This window comes from Notechis scutatus, chromosome 3 (assembly GCF_049901735.1).
Source record: "Notechis scutatus isolate UNSWTSFEM ecotype Mainland chromosome 3, rNotScu1.2, whole genome shotgun sequence".
Lineage (NCBI taxonomy): Eukaryota > Metazoa > Chordata > Lepidosauria > Squamata > Elapidae > Notechis > Notechis scutatus.
The window spans coordinates 64,426,776-64,447,466 of NC_142011.1; the positions used below are offsets into that span (position 1 = coordinate 64,426,776).

The following is a 20,691-nucleotide window of genomic DNA, read 5'->3' on the forward strand; positions in this document are numbered from 1 at the left end:
ATAAATTCAGATGCACTGAATATATTGGACAACATAACAGAGGGTTTGAGGAATGAACATTCTTGTGTATTACTTTATTTCAGCTATAATATACTGTACATCATCATATAAATAATTATCAGTTTAAATAATGTTCATTGTTGAATTTTTTTTTACAATTTCAGTTGAAAAGATTAAATACCAACTGCAGTTAGTATACTTAGTCATTAATGCCCGCTACATTTTTAAAAAGGTTTAATGTTTAATATGTTATAATCTGAATATTGCATTTAACTTTCATGCGACAATCCTTCTGCTATCACCCTATGAACTGATACAAAAGCATCAGAAGCAGATAAAATGATGATTCGAAGATATGTTGCTTGGATCTCAGGAAACTATCAAAGAGAAAAAAAATTAACAGCAATAAACTATAGGTATGATGTAATGAAATACAGCATTTTAAAACACCATTAACTCCCATAGGAAAGTTTCAGTGTAAGCAAATAAACATATTCAGTGCATTTAAACATTTGCTGTAAAAAGCTGAAATGGAATATATGAAGTACTGCATTATTGTGACTTTATAAAATATTATTATATTCTGATTCCCCAGCCATGATTTGCTGCCAGATGTTTTGGATACTTTAAAAGTTTGTTAGGAACAGAATGTCCGTACATTATTACCATTTTGCTTGACATTTATCTGTAGAAAATGGTCAACCTTGGAGAATGAATAACTACATATCTTGAAGTTAAATATTTGTATGTAATTACAACTACAGTTCCCTATTTACACACAAAACTAAAATTACAATAACATCCAATATGCTAAAATGTCAACATTCATGAATCATCTTAACAGTTCTATACATAATACAGTATAGAGCCTACAATATTAAAAAGAAAAAAAAACATGGAACGGACAGTTCCATTAGCACAGTGGAACTTGCTTCTCAGTAAATATGCTTACATGAGCATCATGTAAATAAGTAACTAATTAATGTTAGCAAGCTTTTAAAAATATTTCTCAATATTTGCTAGCATTAACTCAGTAATTTCAGATATGTGGGATTGGCTGCTATTTGTGTATTTTAGTTTTTCATACAGATCATGCCATAATAATAATTTTTAAAAATCCCTTGTTGCATTCAACTTCTGGTAAAAACAGGAAGATGTAATTTCATTTCCAGCAATATGAAGAGTGGTTTGCTATTCTCTCCATTTGTTCAGTTTTAAGTTACCTGACCAGAGTATAGTGGTCCTTGTAATTCTTGGAATTCTCCCATCTAAGAAGTAATCATATTTAACCATGTTTGGGATTATCCAGGGTTGCTTAATGCTGCCAATTGAATAATGGGCTTATATAATAGTGTAAACATAAAAATATTCTTCAGATTTTTCTGAAACTCTTCTTCAGATTACATTGTAAATCTAATAAATATTTTCAAACTTCTATTTTTTTTAAAAAAATGCAATCGTTTACTCAGGTTAAAAACTGATTATATTTTATATTGTGTTAATACTAAATGAAAAATACTTACAGAAAAATCTTCTGATTGTAGCTCCCCATCTTTACATTGCAGCTCTGAAAACAAAAATCATATAATTTAACTATAAAAATAATTAAAATATAAATATAAAATATATATCTTACATGTTTACCAGAACTAATACTTAAGCCAGTTAAAAAATTCAGAAGTCAACTAATCCTATCTCTAACAATTTACCCATATCTTGATGTTAGTCTTCAGTTCGATCATGATCAACATAAAACAAAAGCAGTCAAAGAAAAGAATTACAAAACAAAATTGATATTTATATATATAAATATAAAATATTGGGCTATGTATTAGCAGTATTAAAACTCTTATCCTAAATCTCATCAGAGTTTAATATTAATATTACCAAGTTCAAAATATTATTTAAAACTAAAACTTTAACCCTAAAACTAAAATAATCGCAAGAACTGCAATTCTTGAGTTAGTCTTGGTAATACCTCAATTTTAAATTAAAACAGCTGCATATGTGGCATATACACAACTACAGAATCATTTATTCAATTATTAATCAATGTTTTTATTTTAGTCAGCAAGTAACAATCATTTGAGATGTTAGAAATAATAAAGGTAAAGGTTTCCTCTGCCCAGTCGTGCCTGACACTACGAGGTGGTACTCATCTCCATTTTCTAGCCAAGAAGCCAGCATTGTCTAAAAACAATTCCATTGTCATGTGGATGACTATACGCTGAGGCACATGGAACATTGTTACCTTCCTACCAAAGTGGTACCTACTTATCTATTGCATTTGCATGCTTTTAAACTGCTAGTTGGCAGGAACTGGGGCAAGAATGGGAGCTGTCATCTGGTACATGGGTCTCGAACTGCCAACTTTCCATCAAAAAGTCCAGCATTTTAACTGCTAGGCCACTGTACCCCTATATTAGAAGTAATACTATATAGCAAAACTTAGCAATACGGAGAGATGGAATCTCATTGGCCAAATAAAAGAATGCTGGTATATAAGAGATAGCAATAGCAATAGCACTTAGACTTATATACCATTTCACAGCCCTCTCTAAGCTGTTTACAGAATCAGCATATTGCCCCCAACAATTTGGGTCCTCATTTTACCCACTTCGGAAGGATGGAAGGGGCTGAGTCAACCTTGAGCCTGAGAGATTTGAACTGCCAAATTGCAGTCAGCCGGCAGTCAGCACAAGTAGTCTGCAATACTGCATTCTAACCAGTGCACCACCATTTGTTCAGGATATCTTACTATCTGAAGATAAATAAAGCAGGCTAACAGATCTCTGTAAAACCTCCAGTATAATGGGCAGTGGATTCCTAATACCTCCTGTCCATGTGACTGACCCCTGCAGGAAATTTTCTTATATCTAACAGCTGATGGCAAGGCATTAAAGTAATCTAGTATTAAAGGGTTTCCAATTTAGTGCATTGCAGGGCTGAAAAGGGAGACTGTTTACTTAAAAATACAACATTGGGCAAATTGGACTGATCTAATTGTCCAGAACTTGTTGCATCAATACTGTTAGCCTGCTTGTGCCCCAGAGAGAATTCATACAAAGCAGGGAATTTTTTTCTGACATCTCCTCCGTCTAGTATTAAAATTATCTTCTAATGTTAGTGGAGTTAAGCCAGTGGGTAAAAATATTCATGTTAACCAAGAAGAAAAGAAAATGATTCATATCTTAGATATTATCTGAATTAACTCCAACCCCCAAAGTAGATGAACACTAAAACAGGATATGGGATACAGTATGAAATATGAAATTTTGAATGTACAGGTTTCTAATTTTGAGTTATTATCATAAGGCCTAAGCTACATGCTATTCAAAAGCTAGAAGCAGCCATTGGCAGAAAATAGCTTTAAGGCAGCAGGCATCCCTTCATCAAAATATGTTCCAATTGCCAAAGCTGATTTTTGAGTTTTCTAGACCAGGGATCCCCAACCTTTGACGCCGCAGCCCGGTTCCGGCGTCAGCTGGGCGCCAGCGCCCGGTTCCGGCGTCAGCTGGCGCCGCCATCTTTTTGCGAAAATCACTTCCGGTGGCGTCACGAAGTGATTTTCATCAAAAATGGCGGCGCCAGCGCTTCTGGTGAGCTTTTTCGGGTAGAAATGGCTTTCTACCGGAAAAGCTCACCGCGCTAGCGCCGCCATCTTTTTGTGAAAAATTGCTTTTTACCAAAAAAGATGGCGGCACCCAGCAACCAGCGGCCCGGTAAGGCTTGTTCCGCGGCCCGGTCACGGTCCGCGGACCAGCGGTTGGGGACCCCTGTTCTAGACGACATAATCCACATCTCCTATTGGAGAACAAAAACCTTTTCCAATATATTTAAAAACCTTGACATATTTGATTTGATGGCCATTTAAATTGCTACTTCTGGATTCTAACTTGTTTAGCCGATATCAATATTTTTGCATTTACACAGTCCCTACAGTACATAGTTGATGATCTTAGGGTATGTTTTAGTCCAATGAAAGTCTGAGATAAAACTACATATCTGGCTTATTGAAACATATGAGCTACTGCTGTGGGGGGAGTAAGGATATTCAGATAGATGGTCAGAGTTTATGAAAAAGTAAATAATAGTGATGCCAATATACAATCCTATCTATCTTCCCAAACCAAGGTAATTGCTTTAGTTGTGTAATTTTGTGAAGTAAATTAGATTTTTAGACAAGCTTTTTCATGAAGCTCAAGCAGCACTAATAATAGACATCTATCAATAATGGAATTGATGAGCTTATCTGCTTTCTAAGGCCCAGAAATCAAGTAGAAGGCAAACTTAAAATCAACAGAAGCAGCATATGGGCAAATCCTACTTTAGCCATAGACTTTTCTACCAGGTATTGTAAAATAAAGGCAAGATCAAGGGACGTTGGGTCTAACATCAGCCTATTTCTCTGCACTTGTTCTATTTCCATTCAATCCACTATTTTTTGTATTTAAATATTTGGCATAAATATTGCTAATAATGCTTAGTAGATTATTAGGGTGCCATTCTTTCTTTTTATAAAAAGGACTATTACTGCTGTACCCCAGTCTTTTGAAATCATTGTAGTCTAGAGCAATCAGTGAAAAAAAGTGGGTGGTTGAAACTGGGATTCACCATTCTAAGTTGTTACATATTTCATTTTGCCATTAAGAAATCATTACCTTGTGGGTTTGTTGGTTTAAGTTGGTTAACTCATTTTTTAATTTCTAAGCACTAACTGTCAGCCAGTGAAGAAGTAAGTCAACATTCATATCTTGGTGTATGTATGTTTCTCAGAATCATAGTCATATAACTATAGAGTTGGAAGGGACCACAAGAATCATCTAGTTCAACTCTCTGCAATGTGCAGGAACAGCAATTAAATCATTTCTGAGAGAAGGCTGTGCAGCCTCCACTTAAAAACCTCAGAGGTAGAGATACCATATAGCCCTTATTGGTATATTATTCTAATACTGTATTTGTCTGTCTATATCTGTCTGTCTGTCTGTCTGTCTGTCTGTCTATCTATCCATCTATCTATCTATCTATCTATCTATCTATTTCATAATGATATATATCATGAAAAAGAGAAATAGAGTTTAAAGTATCACCCACTGTTGCGGACTATTTTTCCCCAACAAGGTGGAGAAGAATTCGAGGACTGATTTTTACCTACAATCACATGTCACAGAAAAGGTCAGGTTCAATTCAGAGCATACCTGAAATTAATAATTGGATAATGCATTACAAAGAATCAACTGCTGTTTGCTAGGTGCAACAACTCAACTTGTAAAATATATTGAAATAGCCTTTGTTTCTGCAGATTACAAATACTGGAATTAAAAAAAATTACAATACCTCCTTTGAACTTTTAATTGTATATTATTAGTCTAATGTTATACAAAAAATGAGATCAACAGAATTTATTTATAATAACCATAGCCCTCAGTCTTGATAAAATTCAGTAGATTATGAGCATTCACTGAATCATAACAATATTAAGTATAATTACCTTTTTCAGTGCATTTTTCAAAATCAACCGGATCTTTAGATATACTTTTTTCAATGCGTAACCTCTTCACTAAAGAAAATATTTTTTAAAATCTTATTAATTGTAAGAATACTAGTTCCACCTTAATATTTCAAAATTATTAATAAAATAATTCTTAGCTTTAACACAAGGGCACTAGTAAGACTTATTGCATTTTTACAATTCATCAAAGAAAATTATCAGATACAGAACCATTAAAATACAATAGAAAGCTAGGCTACGTCAAATGTGAGGAGTGTGAGAAATGTGTGATCAATATACTCCATGTACAAAAATAATTTGTTATGGTCACCTTTTGCGGATGGAGGATTGAGATATATAAAGAGGACAATACTATAAAATATTGGGACCATGATAATTTGGATTTGGAAATGGCTTATCCTTTCTTTAATTGTGTTCACCTTATTTTAGGGCATAGAGCAATTTTAGGCATTTTTTCTCCCAAAACAATGAGAAACTAGGCCACAATTTTCGGAAACATGCAATCAAATGGGTTCTAGGGATCACACAATCAAAAGAAAATCACACACATTTCTTATCTCCCACATAGCTGCACAGACTTACAGAATCATACAAAGGTCATAAAATTGGGTAAAACTCACTTTACAAATTTCTCATTTAGCAACAGAAATTTGGGGTTCAATTGTGATTATAAGTCAAAGACTACCTGTAACTTGATTTAATGATATTAGCATGTTTGTGTCACCAAGCACAAATCTTATTGTAAAAACCCTATTACAGGATGGTTTCATATTACGGTAATCAGAAATTAAAGGTATCCATCCTAGGATACAAATATGGGAAACTTCTAATATCTCATTTTACATTCAACGATGTGTTTAGTTACAGATGTATCAAAAAATAAATTATTCAGGAAAAAACACAAGCAAACACATCCACAATGAATTATAATTATAAAGAGAATTATAATTATAAAGAGAATTGCCTGTGCAACTCATATTAATAATAACCAATACTTTCTTATAAATATAATATGTAAAAATTATTATGAGCCATGGCCCAATTCTTCTACAGTGAAAATGTCTATACAGTATTCCCAAGTATAAATGCATGACTATTTTTCATTATATGAAGTAGTATACAACTATATTATGGAACAGTACATTAAAATAAGTATATAAAATTGCAGAAAAGATACATCAGTTGAAAACATATACGTATTATAACTTACCTAAGTAACACTGAATTGTCAGTTTGCTAATGGTCACACATTTATGAAAGGAAATAATAAATTCCTGAGGAAACATCCCTGTTGTGGTCCAAAAAGTTTCAGATCGCCTATCAGGAGAGAATAAAATACAATTATTCATCATAGGCTATGTATGAAACTATGGTTTCAACATAGTTAAGCAATCCACAGTTTAGCACAATATTCAATCATATGGCTGAACCTACTCTTATTTCTTAGCCTAGCCTATTTCAAAATATTGCTGTGGGGATAACCCGAGAAACAGAAAAATATACTTTCCTTTGAGCTTTCTGGGGAAAAGGTAAGCTATATTATTGCAAGCTGCTTCAGGTAGCCCCAAGGAATAGACAGCAAATAAATTTAACAAATAAATAAACGGTTAATACTGTACATATAATGTAACAACCAGATTTTTCAAATCTTGAATTCTTGTCCCAATTCTTGAGTCTTGGCCTTTTCTGAAGCCAGTGTTTTTCCACCTTGTTTTTCCACAGGCAGTGTTTTTTCCACCTTCCACTTTCCCACAAATAGCGTTTCTCCATCTTCCACCTTTCCACAGGCAGTGTTTTTTTTCTACCTTGGCAAGATGACTTTAACATGCGCAACGTTTAAAAAAAAAAAGTGTTTCTCCACTTTCCACTCAACTCCCCAATTTGGGGAGTCGAAGTCCACTCATCTTAAAAGTCGTCAGGATGGAAAAGGAGAGTCTCCCGAGGTCCCGAGTGAATCCCTTCAACACTCAACACGACCCCGACGGCTCAAGGCTCACCCGTCAATGATGTTTTCCGCCGGGTACATTTCATCACTGGATGTTGCTAAAATAACCTCAGCTCCCTCGGAGCTGAGGCAACAATCTGTAAACTTCATCCCTGCTCAAAGCCTCGCAAACGGCCGCCTCAAAGCGTCCCTTCTTTTCCCTCCTACCGGCCGAGCGCCTCAGTTGCCTAGCAGCACCTCGCTTGGAAGCACGGAAGTGGCGTCCTAAAATCTGGATTAGATAATTTGTAGTTCAGGGCATGGACGGCAAGGGATCATCTAATCCCGGGATTTGTGGACTTCAACTCCCAGAATTCCCACGCCAACCGTGCTGGCTGGAGAATTCTGGGAGTTGAAGTCCGCAAGTGTACTAGACTTCTGTCTACTCCAATTCTCTGCATAGTCCAACTCTTTTGCAACGTGCTGGAAACCAATTCACGAGCAGTGAATATTTCAATTATATTGTGCATGAACCCAAAGAGCTAGGTAAATTAGGCAAGGGTATGGCGATGTGGTGTCCTTCAAAACATTGGACGTGAACTTTCAAAGGCCTTCAACCACTCTCGTTCTCGGGAAACGGCTTTACATTTTTATCTCTAGGGTCTCCGGCCACGCACGCATGCGCGTTGCTTTTTTTTTTTCCTCAATCGCTAATCTCGCGGTCTAAAGTGGGGGCAAGTGATTTTACATGTTTGTATTTTCTGAGGTGGATTCACAGAAACCTCCCGCGTTGGGAGGCGACGGATTGGGGGTGGATTCCCCAACTGCGCACCTCAGAGTGGCTTTGGGGAGGCTGCTGGTTGTTTCCAATGTTCCCCTGCAGAAACAGAAACAAACCCTGGCTATATTGCATGTAAATTGAAAGGATTTGCTAAAATACTGGCAGTGGATGAAGTTTGACTGCTCCTTTATAGTCATACGAATACGCTGTAGCCGTCTTCAGAAGTTCCTCCGGACGGCAGGTATATTCTTTTTTTCTTTTTAAATTTCCTGGATTGGATTAATCTTGCCTTACAGACTAGTGTTTCTCAACCTTGGCAACTTTTAAAGATGTGTGGACTTCAACTCCCATAATTCCACAGACAGCAAGCAAACGAGCAAGCTGGCTGTGGAATTCTGGGAATTGAAGTCCACTCAACTTAAAGTTGCAGTGTTGAGAAATACGTACTGCTTTAGATTATGAATTTTAAAATAAGGATAGCTGTTATATGGATTTTTTTTTCTCCTGCAAGGACATAAAGACATACAATCATCTCTGCTTTTGGGAAACTCCTTCAGCTTAGGTGTTTAATATTAAAATATTTATGTATAAAAATACTCTGTATGAGTGAAAAAAGCCAAAAGTGGAATAAATTTGGAAATTTATTCCGCTTCTTTAATGCTTTACCTTGTTCATTTTGACTTTTTCTTCCAGAAATCTGAAAGCAGAATGTCATGCTATCTTGATGCCGAAAATGGTCCAGAAGGAGAACCTGTATATGTTCGAGAGAATGGTCAGCTCTTTATGATAAATCAAGATTCAGGAAGAGGAGTCAATTATACTCCAAATTCAAGGCCTTCAAGATTGTTCTCCAAAGAATTCTCTGTTGAGCTTTGTGTCAACAAGGAAAATGACAATGGAAGGACAGATAATTTTATCTTCACTTACACAAAGGAGGGAAGTCTTCGTTATTCCTCCAAGTCTCTTTTCAGCCTAGTCCTGAGCTATATTGCTGACAATATTAATCATGTTGATTCACTGAATGACTTTCCAGAACAGATAGCAGAAAAGCTTTTCTATGCTGCAGATGCTAGGCAGAAATTCATGGAATCAAAAACAGGGCTCTGTGCTTTGCAGACATTCACTAATGCTTATGGATGCTTAGTGCTTCAGAAGCTATGCTTGAGAAATGGGTAAGCACAAACAGTTTGCTAAATAGTAGTATGTTCGTAAGATAATATATATTTAGTAATATATATATATATATATATATATATATATATATATATATATATATATATATATGTTTTCTTAAGTTTTCATGGTACTTACATGTATGGTGTTCGCTTGGTTCGGTATTTTACGTCATTGTAGTTGTTATTTATATATATATATATAGATAGATTTTCAAGAAAGTGTAAAATTGGAGTGCTCTTTGAAATTAAGCAAATAGATCAGTGCAAATAGATTGAACTGCCTACTTTATTTTTTGAACTGTTATATACTGGAAACTGAAATATCGCTTCATTTTCAGTTGAAGGATATTAAATCTGAATTTAATCTTTCTGGCTTAATATTTATAAGCTAATCTTATTAGTTTATCATGATAGGATTTTTAATTTGTACTGTTGTAGCTGTTTTGTATGAGAAATAATGTTGTGAATGTATAAATAACTACAAAAGATACAGGGTAAACTTCTTTAAGTTAATTTACCCCACAAATGTGTTAAGACTTCATGCTCATTGAGATTTATAGAAGTTGAAGTATTCCCTCCCCACCCCCACCCACCCCAAATAAAATACCTATTTTCTATAGTATTACTGTAGATTTTGAATGTACAGGAATACTTGCAACCTTCTCAAACAGTTATCTGAAAATAAACTGTATTGAGAATCTAAAGAAAGTGACTTAAGGCTTACTCCTTGCAGTTTTGCACTTGACTATATTTTGATTATTTGTTGAGATGCTTTGTAAATTGTAAATGAAAGAAAATTGGTTTTATTGTAGTTGTGCTTTAGACAATAAGCATAATCCTTGCTTTAATAGAACATGCACAAGCAGGGAGTTCGACAGATTACTTCTGAGATCCTGACTATTGTATGATTTTACTAGCACATTTCTCCATTACTTCTTTTCAATGCTATATTGAAATGGAATTGAGCATAAATAAAAGTGGCTTAGGCTGGGCATTTAACAAAATCTGTGGTTGCTTTTTCCAAAATATATGGGACCCAAGCTACTTTCCAAAACAAACAAAATATTGTAAGAAAATAATCTTGTTTGTAAAGATGATTAGTAATATTAATTTTTCAGCAATAGAAGACAGTGCCCAAGACAGTACTAAGTTGTAGGAGCTTACTTTTTTTTTTTTATTCTTTACAGTTCTCTAATTATCTCTGAAAAACTTGAAGAAATTAAATCTTTCCGAGGTCTGACATATTTGGATTTGTCTTGTTGTAAACTTGGGGATGGCCATGAGCTGCTAGAGCATGTCACCAATGAAAGTCTGTCCAGGTACAGTAATAATAATTGTGAGAGAAATTAGCATTCTCATTTGTTTGTTTATTGCTCAGAGAACTATGGCAACTGAAATCAGTTCCAGTTTTAATTATAACAAGCCTGAAATACATTTATCTTACAAATGGAATAAATTATTACATATTTCACTTGTTGGAAAAATTTTATTCGAATGGTTGATGTGCTATGTGCTAGCTGAAAGTACATGCTAAATTCTACTATTTATTTATTTGTTACACTTATATCCCAACTTCCATTCAGGAATTTAAAGTGGCATGCATAACCCTCCTTTCTCCTCTTTTTTTCCGTCAAAGCAACAACCCTGTAAAATAGATTGGGCTAAGAGAGAGACAGAGTCACTGGCCCAAAGACTTTCTAAGGATCATGCTAGATTTGATACTGGATCTTTCTGGTGACATCCTACACCTTACCAATTACAGGTAGTCCTTGACTTACAACCATTCATTTAGTGACCGTTCAAAGTTACAGCACCACAGAAACGAGTGACTTATGACTGTTTTTCGCACTTAATGACCGTTGCAGCATCCCTATGGTTACATGCTCAACATTTGGATGCTTGGCAACTGGTTCATATTTATGACAGTTGCAATGTCCAAAGTCAGGCAACCCCTTTTTGCAACCTTCTGAAAAACAAAGTCATTGTGGAGGCCAGATTCATTGAACAACCGTGTGATTAGCTTAACAACTGCAGTGATTCAGTTAGCAAGTGTGGTAAGAAAAATAAAATGGAACAAAACTCTCTCTTAACAACTTCTTGCTTAGCCACAGAAATGTTGGGCTCATTTGTGGTCGTAAGTCGAGGCCTACTGTACATTACCTTGGCTCTCTCTATACAGGTAATTATAAGTAAGGGGCTTTCTTCCTTCACAAGGATGCATTTCATGGCAGAAAAAATGTAGAAGGAAGAACCAAAGGTGCTTTTTCCAAAAGGCAACTACATTTTCTTGATTCCCTCCCCCCCAAAATAATAATAATAATAATGTTTTGCTTCTCATCCAAGAAGCTTCTTTAATTCTAACTGGTTGATTGAAAATTTCCATAGACACTATCTTTCATAGAAGGAAGCTCTTAAATTTTTCTGGTTTTACAATTATAGATTAAGGAGAAAAATCAGGAAAAAATTGTGTGTGTGTGTGTGTGTGTGTATGAGCTATAATGAAACCTGTTTGATTTATGATTTTGGATATTGTATCAATTCAGCAGTGACAGGTTGCTCCACTTACCAGATTAACCAAAACATGATTTAGTGCTGTCTCTAAATCCGGTCTATAGTTCAGACAACAGCTGTTTCCGTAGACATGTTCACCAGCTTCTTCACTAATAGTCCATGTAGCAATGTTGTCTGGACATGCACATGCATGTGTATAGCACGTGGACTGAGGACAGCTTTTGAAGCAGAAAGTCTGAAAAGGATATGACTGCTTAAATATTTCAAAGAAAGAAAGGGACTTTTTCATGCTAATGTCATACTTGAACTATAATCCATGTAATACAAAAAGACCTATTTCTTTTAAATGCCTTTTTACAGCCTTGTTTAAACAATTAAGTCATAAATCTAGATGAATAGTGTCATACCTATTTAATTTACAATTCTTTGCAGTTTGTTCAAATTTGCAATTGCAGACATATACAACAAATTGGGTTAGATTAATAAATTAACGAGGTTTATTATTTACCGTATATGCCGGCGTATAAGACGACCCGGTGTATAAGACGACCCCCCCAACATTTCCACTCAAAATATAGTTTGTTATATACTCGCCCCTCTTCCGCACGCCTTCCACTTTTGCACTTTTTTTTTTTTTTGAGGCACTTTTGTCTACCGTGGAAGCGAATCCCGTGAAGCTGAAAGGAGCAGCCAGCCTTCTCCCAGCTCCCAAGGAACGAGGCTCGCACGCCCGGGCTCCGCTGAGGTATCCGGCTGGGGCTGTCAGGAGTTGTTACCGCTGGCGCGGCTCCGCGCGGCTCCAGTCCTGCGTTGCCTCGGGAAGGAAAGGCAAAAGGAAGAGCGCGGCGGCGCTTTGCAATGGCAGCAGCGGCTCCTGGTTTTGCCTTTCCTTCCCGAGGCAACGGGACTGGAGCCGCATGAGCCGCCAGCCAGCGGTAACAACTCCTGACAGCCGCAGCCGGATACCTCAGCGGAGCTTGGGCGGTGCGAGCCTCGTTTCCTTGGGAGCTGGGAGAAGGCTGGCTACAACTCGGCTTCACGGGATTCGCTTTCACGATGCGCAAAGTGCCTCAGCCGCTGAGCAGCCGCAGTGCTTCCCAATTACTATTTGCCGGCGTATAAGGCGACCCGGCATATAAGGCGACCCCCCCAATTGGAGGCATCTTTTTCAGGGCAAAAAGTCGTCTTATACGCCGGCAAATACGGTATATACACTTTTGAGACAAACTTTAAGGTACTAGAATATGTTTCTTGAATCAATGTTTTTTTTCCTGAACATTATTAATATATGATAAGTGTGATTAGATAAAGAGTTCATGCCAGTCTTAAAATGAGAGAGGAAACCTGAAATAATAATTGATACTTTTCAGGAAATACTCTTTAACAATTAACAATTGTTTCTGTAAAAACTGCAATTTTTACCTCTTACTTCAGTCTAACTCACCTTCTCCTGAAAGATAACTGCTTATCAGATATTGGGCTTCGCAAAATGACAGCACGAGTTCGAGTGATGAAAAGAGGCCTCGAAAATCTCTCAGCATTGGATTTGTCTTGTAAGTATAAATTAAGATTAGAGAGCAGGTACAGGTAGTCCTCAACTTACAACCGTTTGTTTAGTGACCATTTGAAGTTACAAAGGCGCTGAAAAAAGTGACGTGACCATTTTTTACACTTAGGACCACTGCAGCGTCTCCATGGTCACATGGCCATGATTCATATTTGTGACGGTCGCAGTGTCCCTGGGTCACTTGATAACTTTTTACGATCTTCTAACAAGCAAAGTCAGTAGGGAAACCAAATTCACTTAACAACTGTGGGGATTCACTTAACGGTGGCAGGAAAGGTTATAAAATGGTGCAAAACTCAGCAGCTGTCTTGCTTAACAACAGAACATTTGGGCTCAATTGTCGTAAGTCAAGGACTGCCTGTACCTTCCTTAACTGAACTTTGAGAGACAAGCTCCTATTATTTGCTACAAAGTCAGCAATGTTATCCTTCATTTTTGAGATGAATAGCATCAAGACTCAATAGATTATTCAAATACTTTGGAATGTTACTCAGGAGACTCAAGTTCTTTGTGTGTGTGTTTTTTAATCTCAATTTTCTTTAATTGTGCCAGTTCTCTTCCAGATAAACTTTGAGATAGTGCTGTTTGGAAATAGTTGGTTTCATAACAGCAATCACTGATGGTTTTCAATATTTATGTTAACTGTTGAGGAACATTATCAGATAATCTGATGTTGGATATTATCTGCATGTGATGACTTATAAACCTATTTCCTTATATCACCTTCAAGTAATTGGCATAGCTCATTTGAAATCAGGTAATGGATTGGTTAAAGCTAATCTGGTGTTGGACCATAATATAATATAATATCTAACTCTGGAGAAGATGTAATGAATTGAAACTGAATGTAGACAAGAAAGATCTCTGTGTACTGAACAAAATATCACCCTTCCAAAAGAAGCAGAAACTTAGTGTGGGGGGGGTGGGTTCTGGATCTATCTTTTTTTTTTTCTGACCCTTTTCCTGCGGATTCTTCTAGCTCCAACTTGACTAATATAAATACCCTACATGGCAATGTCTTTATGTCTTGTTCAGAAATTTAAATACAGCATGTGGCTTTGTCAAAGACATCCCATTATGCAAATGATAATATCATTATACTGGCTGCCAATTTGTTTCCGGGCAAAAGACTAGTAATGCCACTTTATAGTCTCACTGGGATATGTCCAGCTTATATGAGTGTATATCCCTTTCTATTTGATCCTCTTAGTTAATTAAGGAGATTTGCTTACGGTTTCTCAAGGTTATCTTGCAAATGACTCGTGGTTGATCTTTCTTCTAAGCTGTTCTGCTTCTTTAGAATGCATTCACTGCTAAATTCATTGTTTATGTTTGCTTTAAGAAAACAAAGGCATATTTTAAACAGAGTTTGAATTCTAGGTTTTTACTATTTTTAATTTAAATTTTGGCTTTATGTTCTGTTGTAAATTGCTGAAAAACTTCAGTGGCCAAGTTAAATAAATGATTTGTTACTAATTTAATTCAATTTAATGTATTAAGCTTATATGTTCCCAACTCCCTTGAGCAATGGTTGCTAGTTTGAATACAGCAAACAAGATGGTAAAATATCCTGGTTTTCTGAAGTTCTATGGAACAGAAGTATTTGATAGCAAATATCTTATCTTTATTCATATATAGGTAATCCTTGGCTTACAACTGTTCAGTTAGTGACCATTCAAAGTTACAATGGCAATGAAAAAAGTGACTTATGACTGTTTTTCACACTTACAATTGCTGTAGCATCCCCATGGTCATATGATCAAAATTCAGAAGCTTGACAACTAATTCATATTTATGACGGTCGTAGAGTCTCAGGGTCATATAATCACCTTTTGTAACCTGACAAGCAAAGTTAATGGGAAAGCCAGATTCACTTAACAACCATGTTACTAACTTAACCACTATAATATTCACTTAACAACTGTGGCAAGAAAGGACAAAAAAAGGGAGCAAAGTTCACTTAACAAATGTCTCAATTAGCAACATAAATTTTGGGCTCAATTGTGGTCGTAAGTCAAGGACTACTTGTAGTGGGAAAGAAAAAGTGCATATGTCTGTCCTGAAATTGGTATTTCTCTGTTTTTGTATCAGGTTTATATGCTCTCTAATCCCACAGGACTCTGAGTGATTTATATTCCTTTCTTACAATAAGAATATTAAAACAATAAGACTGTATAACAAAATAATAATTTCAATAGCAAAAACAATATTACATAGAGCTTAAAGCCACCCAGAACAATAACATCCAGATCCTCTTCCAAGCTTTTCTAGAAAAGTTAGATTTTATGACTTTCCTAAAATATAACAAAATTTAGGCTAATTTAACCACAATATTTCTAAGAAGAGGGGCTGCAGTCAAGAAGGTAGTCCCTTTGGTCAAGAAAATGAAGCTTTCTGAACCCCTTTCAGTTAAGTAACAATAATAGTTTAAGTAGTGTAATGTTTAGCATTTCTAACAAGTATCAAGTTAAGAAACATTTAAGTAGCTTTGACTTACTTTATCTCTTGTATGCCCTTTAGCATATATAACAGGTTTAATTTTAATGTGATATTGTTTTTTATATAGATAATCCAGGAATCACAAATAAAGGAGTTCGGTATCTGCGTCCTTTCAAGAAGTTGAAGTATTTGGATCTCTCTGGAACTGGCCTCAGGGTAAAAAGAAGTGTTTACTTTGTTTAACATCTAAATCAGTGGTGGGATTCAAAAATTTTTACTACCGGTTCTGTGGGTATGGTTTGGTGGGCATGGCATGGCTTGGTGGGCATGGCAGGGGAAGGATCGTGTAAAATCCCCATTCCCTCACCACTCCTGAAGGAAGGATACTGCAAAATCCCATTCCCTCCCCACCCCACTAACCTGCTTCCCAGCTCTGTTCTCCTGTGCAGGGCAACAAAAGAAGACCCAGCCGATCAGCTGGGACTCAGGAGGCAGAGAATAGATGGGGGCGGGGCCAGTCAGAGGTGATGTTTGCTGGTTCTCCAAACTACTCAAATTTTCCGCTACCAGTTCTCCAGAACTGGTCAGAACCTGCTGAATACCACCTCTGATCTAGATTTAGGCACATGTATATTTACACACACACACACATGCACACCATACACACTCACATATAAAAAGGTCAATATTTCTGTCTTGTCATAAGACTTGTCATTGACTTTGTTTTTTTATAGAATGGGCGGGTTCACATATTAATCTTAAACCATGATTTTTTTAAACATTGCAAGGAAACATGCTAATAAGATATGAAAGAGTCAATGTGCTTTGAGTCCTTTCTGTAAATCAGTGTCTTCTGTTGGGGCCTCTTTAGTCATGGCACACAGGCTCTGGAATGATATTATCTGGAGACTGTGTAATCCACCCTGATTATACTCCATGAGGTAGTAAAATCCTTATTCTAGGCCAGAGGTCTCCAAATTTGGCAACTTTAAGACTTGTGGACTTCAACTCCCAAAATTCCTCAGCTAGCATAACTATGCTGGCCGAAGAATTCTGGGAGTTGAAGTCCACAAGTCTTAAAATTGCCAAGTTTGGGAACTCCTGTTCTAGGCCTTGGGACAGAGTAGTATGAGAGCCCCTGTAAGATTTTGCTTGCTATGATTTTGTGATTTTATTTTGTTTTACTGAGTTCCTATATATATTCGACATATGTTCGACACAGACGAACACAATACAGAAGCCTGATGATGGCAGATGAGATTCTGCCGAAACGTTGCTACAACTTTAAAAGTACAACTATAATGATGTGGGAAAATACCCGAACAAAGCTGAATAACATATTATATATATTTATATATATTTATATATATATATTTATATATATATTTATATATATATTTATATAGATAGATAGATAGATAGATAGATAGATAGATAGATAGATAGATCCTTGGTTATTCGGGTTTTCTCCCGCGTAAAATTGGAAGTATCTAGGCAACGTTTCGATGAAGTCTCATTCATCATCTTCAGGTTTGTGTCTTCGGCTTTGTGCTTCTCAGAGTAATGTGAGCTTGCAGCTGCTTCTTCCTTTTAACTGCTAGTGGGGGTGTGACTTGATTGGGTGGGGGCTTGGCTGTGTTCTGATTGGCTGGGGATGTGTTCTGTTCAGGTGGGGGCTTGGTTGTGCTCAGGTTAGTCTTAGTTGCTGGGAGATTTGAGCTGGTGAGCTGTGATCCTGCTGTTTGGCTTCGCGTTCGTGATCGTGCCACATCTTCATGGTGGGCATCAGTTCGCTTCATGTATGGGTCGGAGGGGTTTGAAGCGGGTAGTGATACAGCTGCAGTACGGCTTCTGGTCCATGGTCGTGTCTCATCTTCTGTGTGGGTGTGAGTCTGCTTTCTACGTGGAAGTGTGGTGGTAGCATCTTGTGTGGCACTCGTGCGTGTGGGTCTGGTGTCATTCTTCATGTTAGTCGTTACTCGTTTGTTCATGAGGGCGGGTTTCCAAATGGCTGGTAGGCGGGAGGTATCATCTTGTTTATTCATGCTGTGCGGGCGTTTTTCTATTTCTATTGCTTCTCTGATTATTCTGTTGTTGAAGTGTTCAGTTTTGGCGATAGTTCTGGTATTTTTAAAGTCAATCTCATGTCCTGTGGCTTTGAGGTGTTGGACCAGGGAAGAGGTTGGTTCTTCTTTTTTGATTGAGTTCTTGTGTTCTTCAATGCATGCACTTATTCTTCTGTTAGTTTGTCCGATGTATATGGTGGGGTAGGCGGTGCAAGGGATCCCACCTGAACAGAACACACCCCCAGCCAATCAGAACATAGCCAAGCCCCCACCCAATCAAGTCACACCCCCACTAGCAGTTAAAAGGAAGAAGCAGCTGCAAGCTCACATTACTCTGAGAAGCACAAAGCCGAAGACACAAGCCTGAAGATGATGAATGAGACTTCATCGAAACGTTGCCTAGATACTTCCAATTTTACGCAGGAGAAAACCCGAATAACCAAGGATCCACATGCAAATACCCGCGAAAACCTCAGAAAATATATATAATTTATTTGCACCCAGAATCATCTGGAGCTAGGCGTTTTTTCAATCAGTAAAAATAAATAAATAATATAAGTGTGGCCCCCTCATTGCACTAAGCTATAAAGCATTGCTTATAAACAAAAAGGCTAAATTTAAACAATTTGCAAAGCCAAGCCATTAGACATTACTTTATGACATGAACATAGCCAATCTAGTTTGGTTTCTCTTTATTGCCAGGGCACAAAAGAAGTCATTGATCAAATCCACATGCTCATAGACCTAGTCCATTCAAAGATTCCTTTGAAAGAATTTGATCATAGCAGCTGCAAAACAGAAGGATGGGCAGATCAGGTACTTCCTAAATTATCAGTATCCATTTTTAATATCCGAAAGATGAGCTTGTGAGTCTGAATGTTTTAAAATGTCAGGCATAAATAATAAATATTTTCTTTTTTAATTCTTAAATATTTTATTCATAAAATATAACTGCAAGAAGATAGGATGAAGTACAAACAAAATGTAACATTGCTTATATAGTAAAAAAGAATATACAAAACTAATTAAATTAGTAACATTTGAAGAAACATATACATATTAATGTAGAACTAGCTCAGTCCTTTAACGTGTTATTAAATCTATCTAAGTAAATCATGTTGTTCTATCTTCTACTATACAGTATATTATTTCAGCATGACAGTTATATAATAGATTATTGATATTCTATTTTAAATGCATTAAAGTATATATTTATGAAGTATTCATAAAATAAAGTATAAAATATATAACTGGATATTCATTCTATCAATATAGTTATGCTAATATGGCAAGTATTATATATTATAGAGTCCTACTTTGAGGGAGGTTTAGAAATATAAATAAATAATGATTATTTAACAATAAATGTATTTTTAAATGAATTATTACTGGCTTAAGACTGTAAAAAGGATAGCTGTTACAGATATTATAATATTCTTTCAATTCAGTTAACTATCACTTAGTTTTTGACATTAATGACATTTGTTCATCCTAAGTATCATAATTTATACACAATTAAGTAATATTATATTTTGCATTTAGGTTGATTGTCATACAAAAATCAGTATACTCAATATTGAAATTAACTTTTTCAGGTTATCTTGCAGTGGAAACATGCAGTCCTAGAAGTAGTTAACTCCAAAGAAAGTGTAAAATCTAAACTAGCAGCTCAACGTTTCTGTAAGTAATTGAATAAAGACAGTTGTTTTCAAGCTAAAACTACTTTTAAAAAATTGAGGTATATTTTTGCTCACTGAAGCTGTGAGCTAAAGAGGTTGTACATGCACAGATGGTAACAGTTAACTTGAAGTGGGGTTTTTAAAAACTTCTCTCTCCTCATGAAATACGATTCCTCCTTTCCTCAGGCTTCATTTAAAATGACTGGAAGAATTAAAATAATCCTTTGAAACATTTGGAAGCCTTCAAAATGCTTTATCTATATAAGTTAATGTTCTTTTTTTGATACTGCTAGCCAAAACATAACAACATAAAAATGCAGTTGTGGCCACTTCATGAGTGGGTTTTTGTTGTTGTTGTTGTTTGCAGATGGAAAAAGACCTAGAGCAGAAGGATCTCCAGAATCATTGTTAGGAGAAAAGCAAAGAGAAAATTATGAGAACTTGCAGTTCTACAAAGAAAGAAGAGAGACATCAGATAATCTTTTACCACAGAGAGATATGGAAATGATTGAAGAATTCCCGAAGAGAAGAAGAACTGCAGCTGAGCAAAAAAACCACCACCTTCAATCAGAACTCTTTAGCTTTTCACAGACAGAATGGGACCTGTTAAACTCTTATTGAATAAAGTGAACATTTTAAACTAATTGGCTGATGTTCAGCTTTGTTTCTCTTGGAAAATAAATGGTGCATTCTATTTTTGCAGTTGATGGACTGGAAAGAAATCAACTTGAAGCCACTGTAAAGAAAATGAAACACTTGCTGTACTTCTATACATACAATAAATGAGCACTTTACCATGTTTGGGTAAACATAAAGGGGATTCACTGAGAAACTGCTGGGAATGATACTAGCTATGGTTCATTTTTGCCCCGGGTATTGATTTTTGTTGGGCGTCTTTAATTCATGCAAGTAATTCTTGCATGATGTAACCTCTTTGTATGTAGTATCTGAAGAAACGGCAAGACTTGACCACAAGGATTTAAATATAATACAGTAAACACAATTGATGAAAAGTGTTATGGTTGAACTGTTTATGT

At 36.1% G+C, this 20,691-nt stretch overlaps 2 protein-coding genes across 3 annotated transcripts; one reads left to right on the forward strand and one right to left on the reverse strand.

The window, feature by feature from the left end:
• Positions 1 to 61: 61 nt before the first annotated feature.
• On the reverse strand, positions 62 to 7,867 carry IFT25 (intraflagellar transport 25). 2 transcript variants are annotated; one of them, XM_026665917.2, is made up of 5 exons: positions 7,510 to 7,867; positions 6,723 to 6,829; positions 5,492 to 5,560; positions 1,524 to 1,567; positions 62 to 377 (listed from the first exon to the last, which is right to left on the reverse strand). In XM_026665917.2, the coding sequence occupies exons 1-5, from the start codon at positions 7,605 to 7,607 to the stop codon at positions 270 to 272; spliced, it is 426 nt and encodes a 141-aa protein (XP_026521702.1). In that variant the 5' UTR covers positions 7,608 to 7,867; the 3' UTR covers positions 62 to 269. The 2 variants fall into 2 exon arrangements, with proteins under 2 accessions (XP_026521702.1, XP_087816427.1); XM_087960301.1 differs by lacking the exon at positions 5,492 to 5,560.
• Positions 7,868 to 8,132: 265 nt separating this feature from the next.
• Positions 8,133 to 20,298, forward strand: LRRC42 (leucine rich repeat containing 42). The gene is made up of 8 exons (XM_026665902.2): positions 8,133 to 8,458; positions 8,911 to 9,389; positions 10,580 to 10,711; positions 13,338 to 13,456; positions 16,037 to 16,125; positions 18,678 to 18,791; positions 19,571 to 19,655; positions 20,022 to 20,298. Exons 2-8 carry the CDS (start codon positions 8,926 to 8,928, stop codon positions 20,273 to 20,275), a joined length of 1,257 nt encoding a protein of 418 aa, XP_026521687.2. The 5' UTR covers positions 8,133 to 8,458; positions 8,911 to 8,925; the 3' UTR covers positions 20,276 to 20,298.
• Positions 20,299 to 20,691: the final 393 nt, after the last annotated feature.

Excerpts from the sequence above, each read along its gene's own strand:
- IFT25 (XM_026665917.2), bottom strand. The coding sequence starts at position 7,607 with ATGAAGTTTACAGATTGTTGCCTCAGCTCCGAGGGAGCTGAGGTTATT. Across the intron at positions 1,568-5,491 it reads TGAAAAATGCACTGAAAAAG|AGCTGCAATGTAAAGATGGG; the intron begins GTAATTATACTT and ends TTTTGTTTTCAG. Across the intron at positions 378-1,523 it reads TACAATCAGAAGATTTTTCT|TTTCCTGAGATCCAAGCAAC; the intron begins GTAAGTATTTTT and ends TCTCTTTGATAG.
- LRRC42 (XM_026665902.2), top strand. The coding sequence starts at position 8,926 with ATGTCATGCTATCTTGATGCCGAAAATGGTCCAGAAGGAGAACCTGTA. Across the intron at positions 13,457-16,036 it reads CTCAGCATTGGATTTGTCTT|ATAATCCAGGAATCACAAAT; the intron begins GTAAGTATAAAT and ends TTTTTTATATAG. Across the intron at positions 16,126-18,677 it reads TCTCTGGAACTGGCCTCAGG|GGCACAAAAGAAGTCATTGA; the intron begins GTAAAAAGAAGT and ends CTTTATTGCCAG.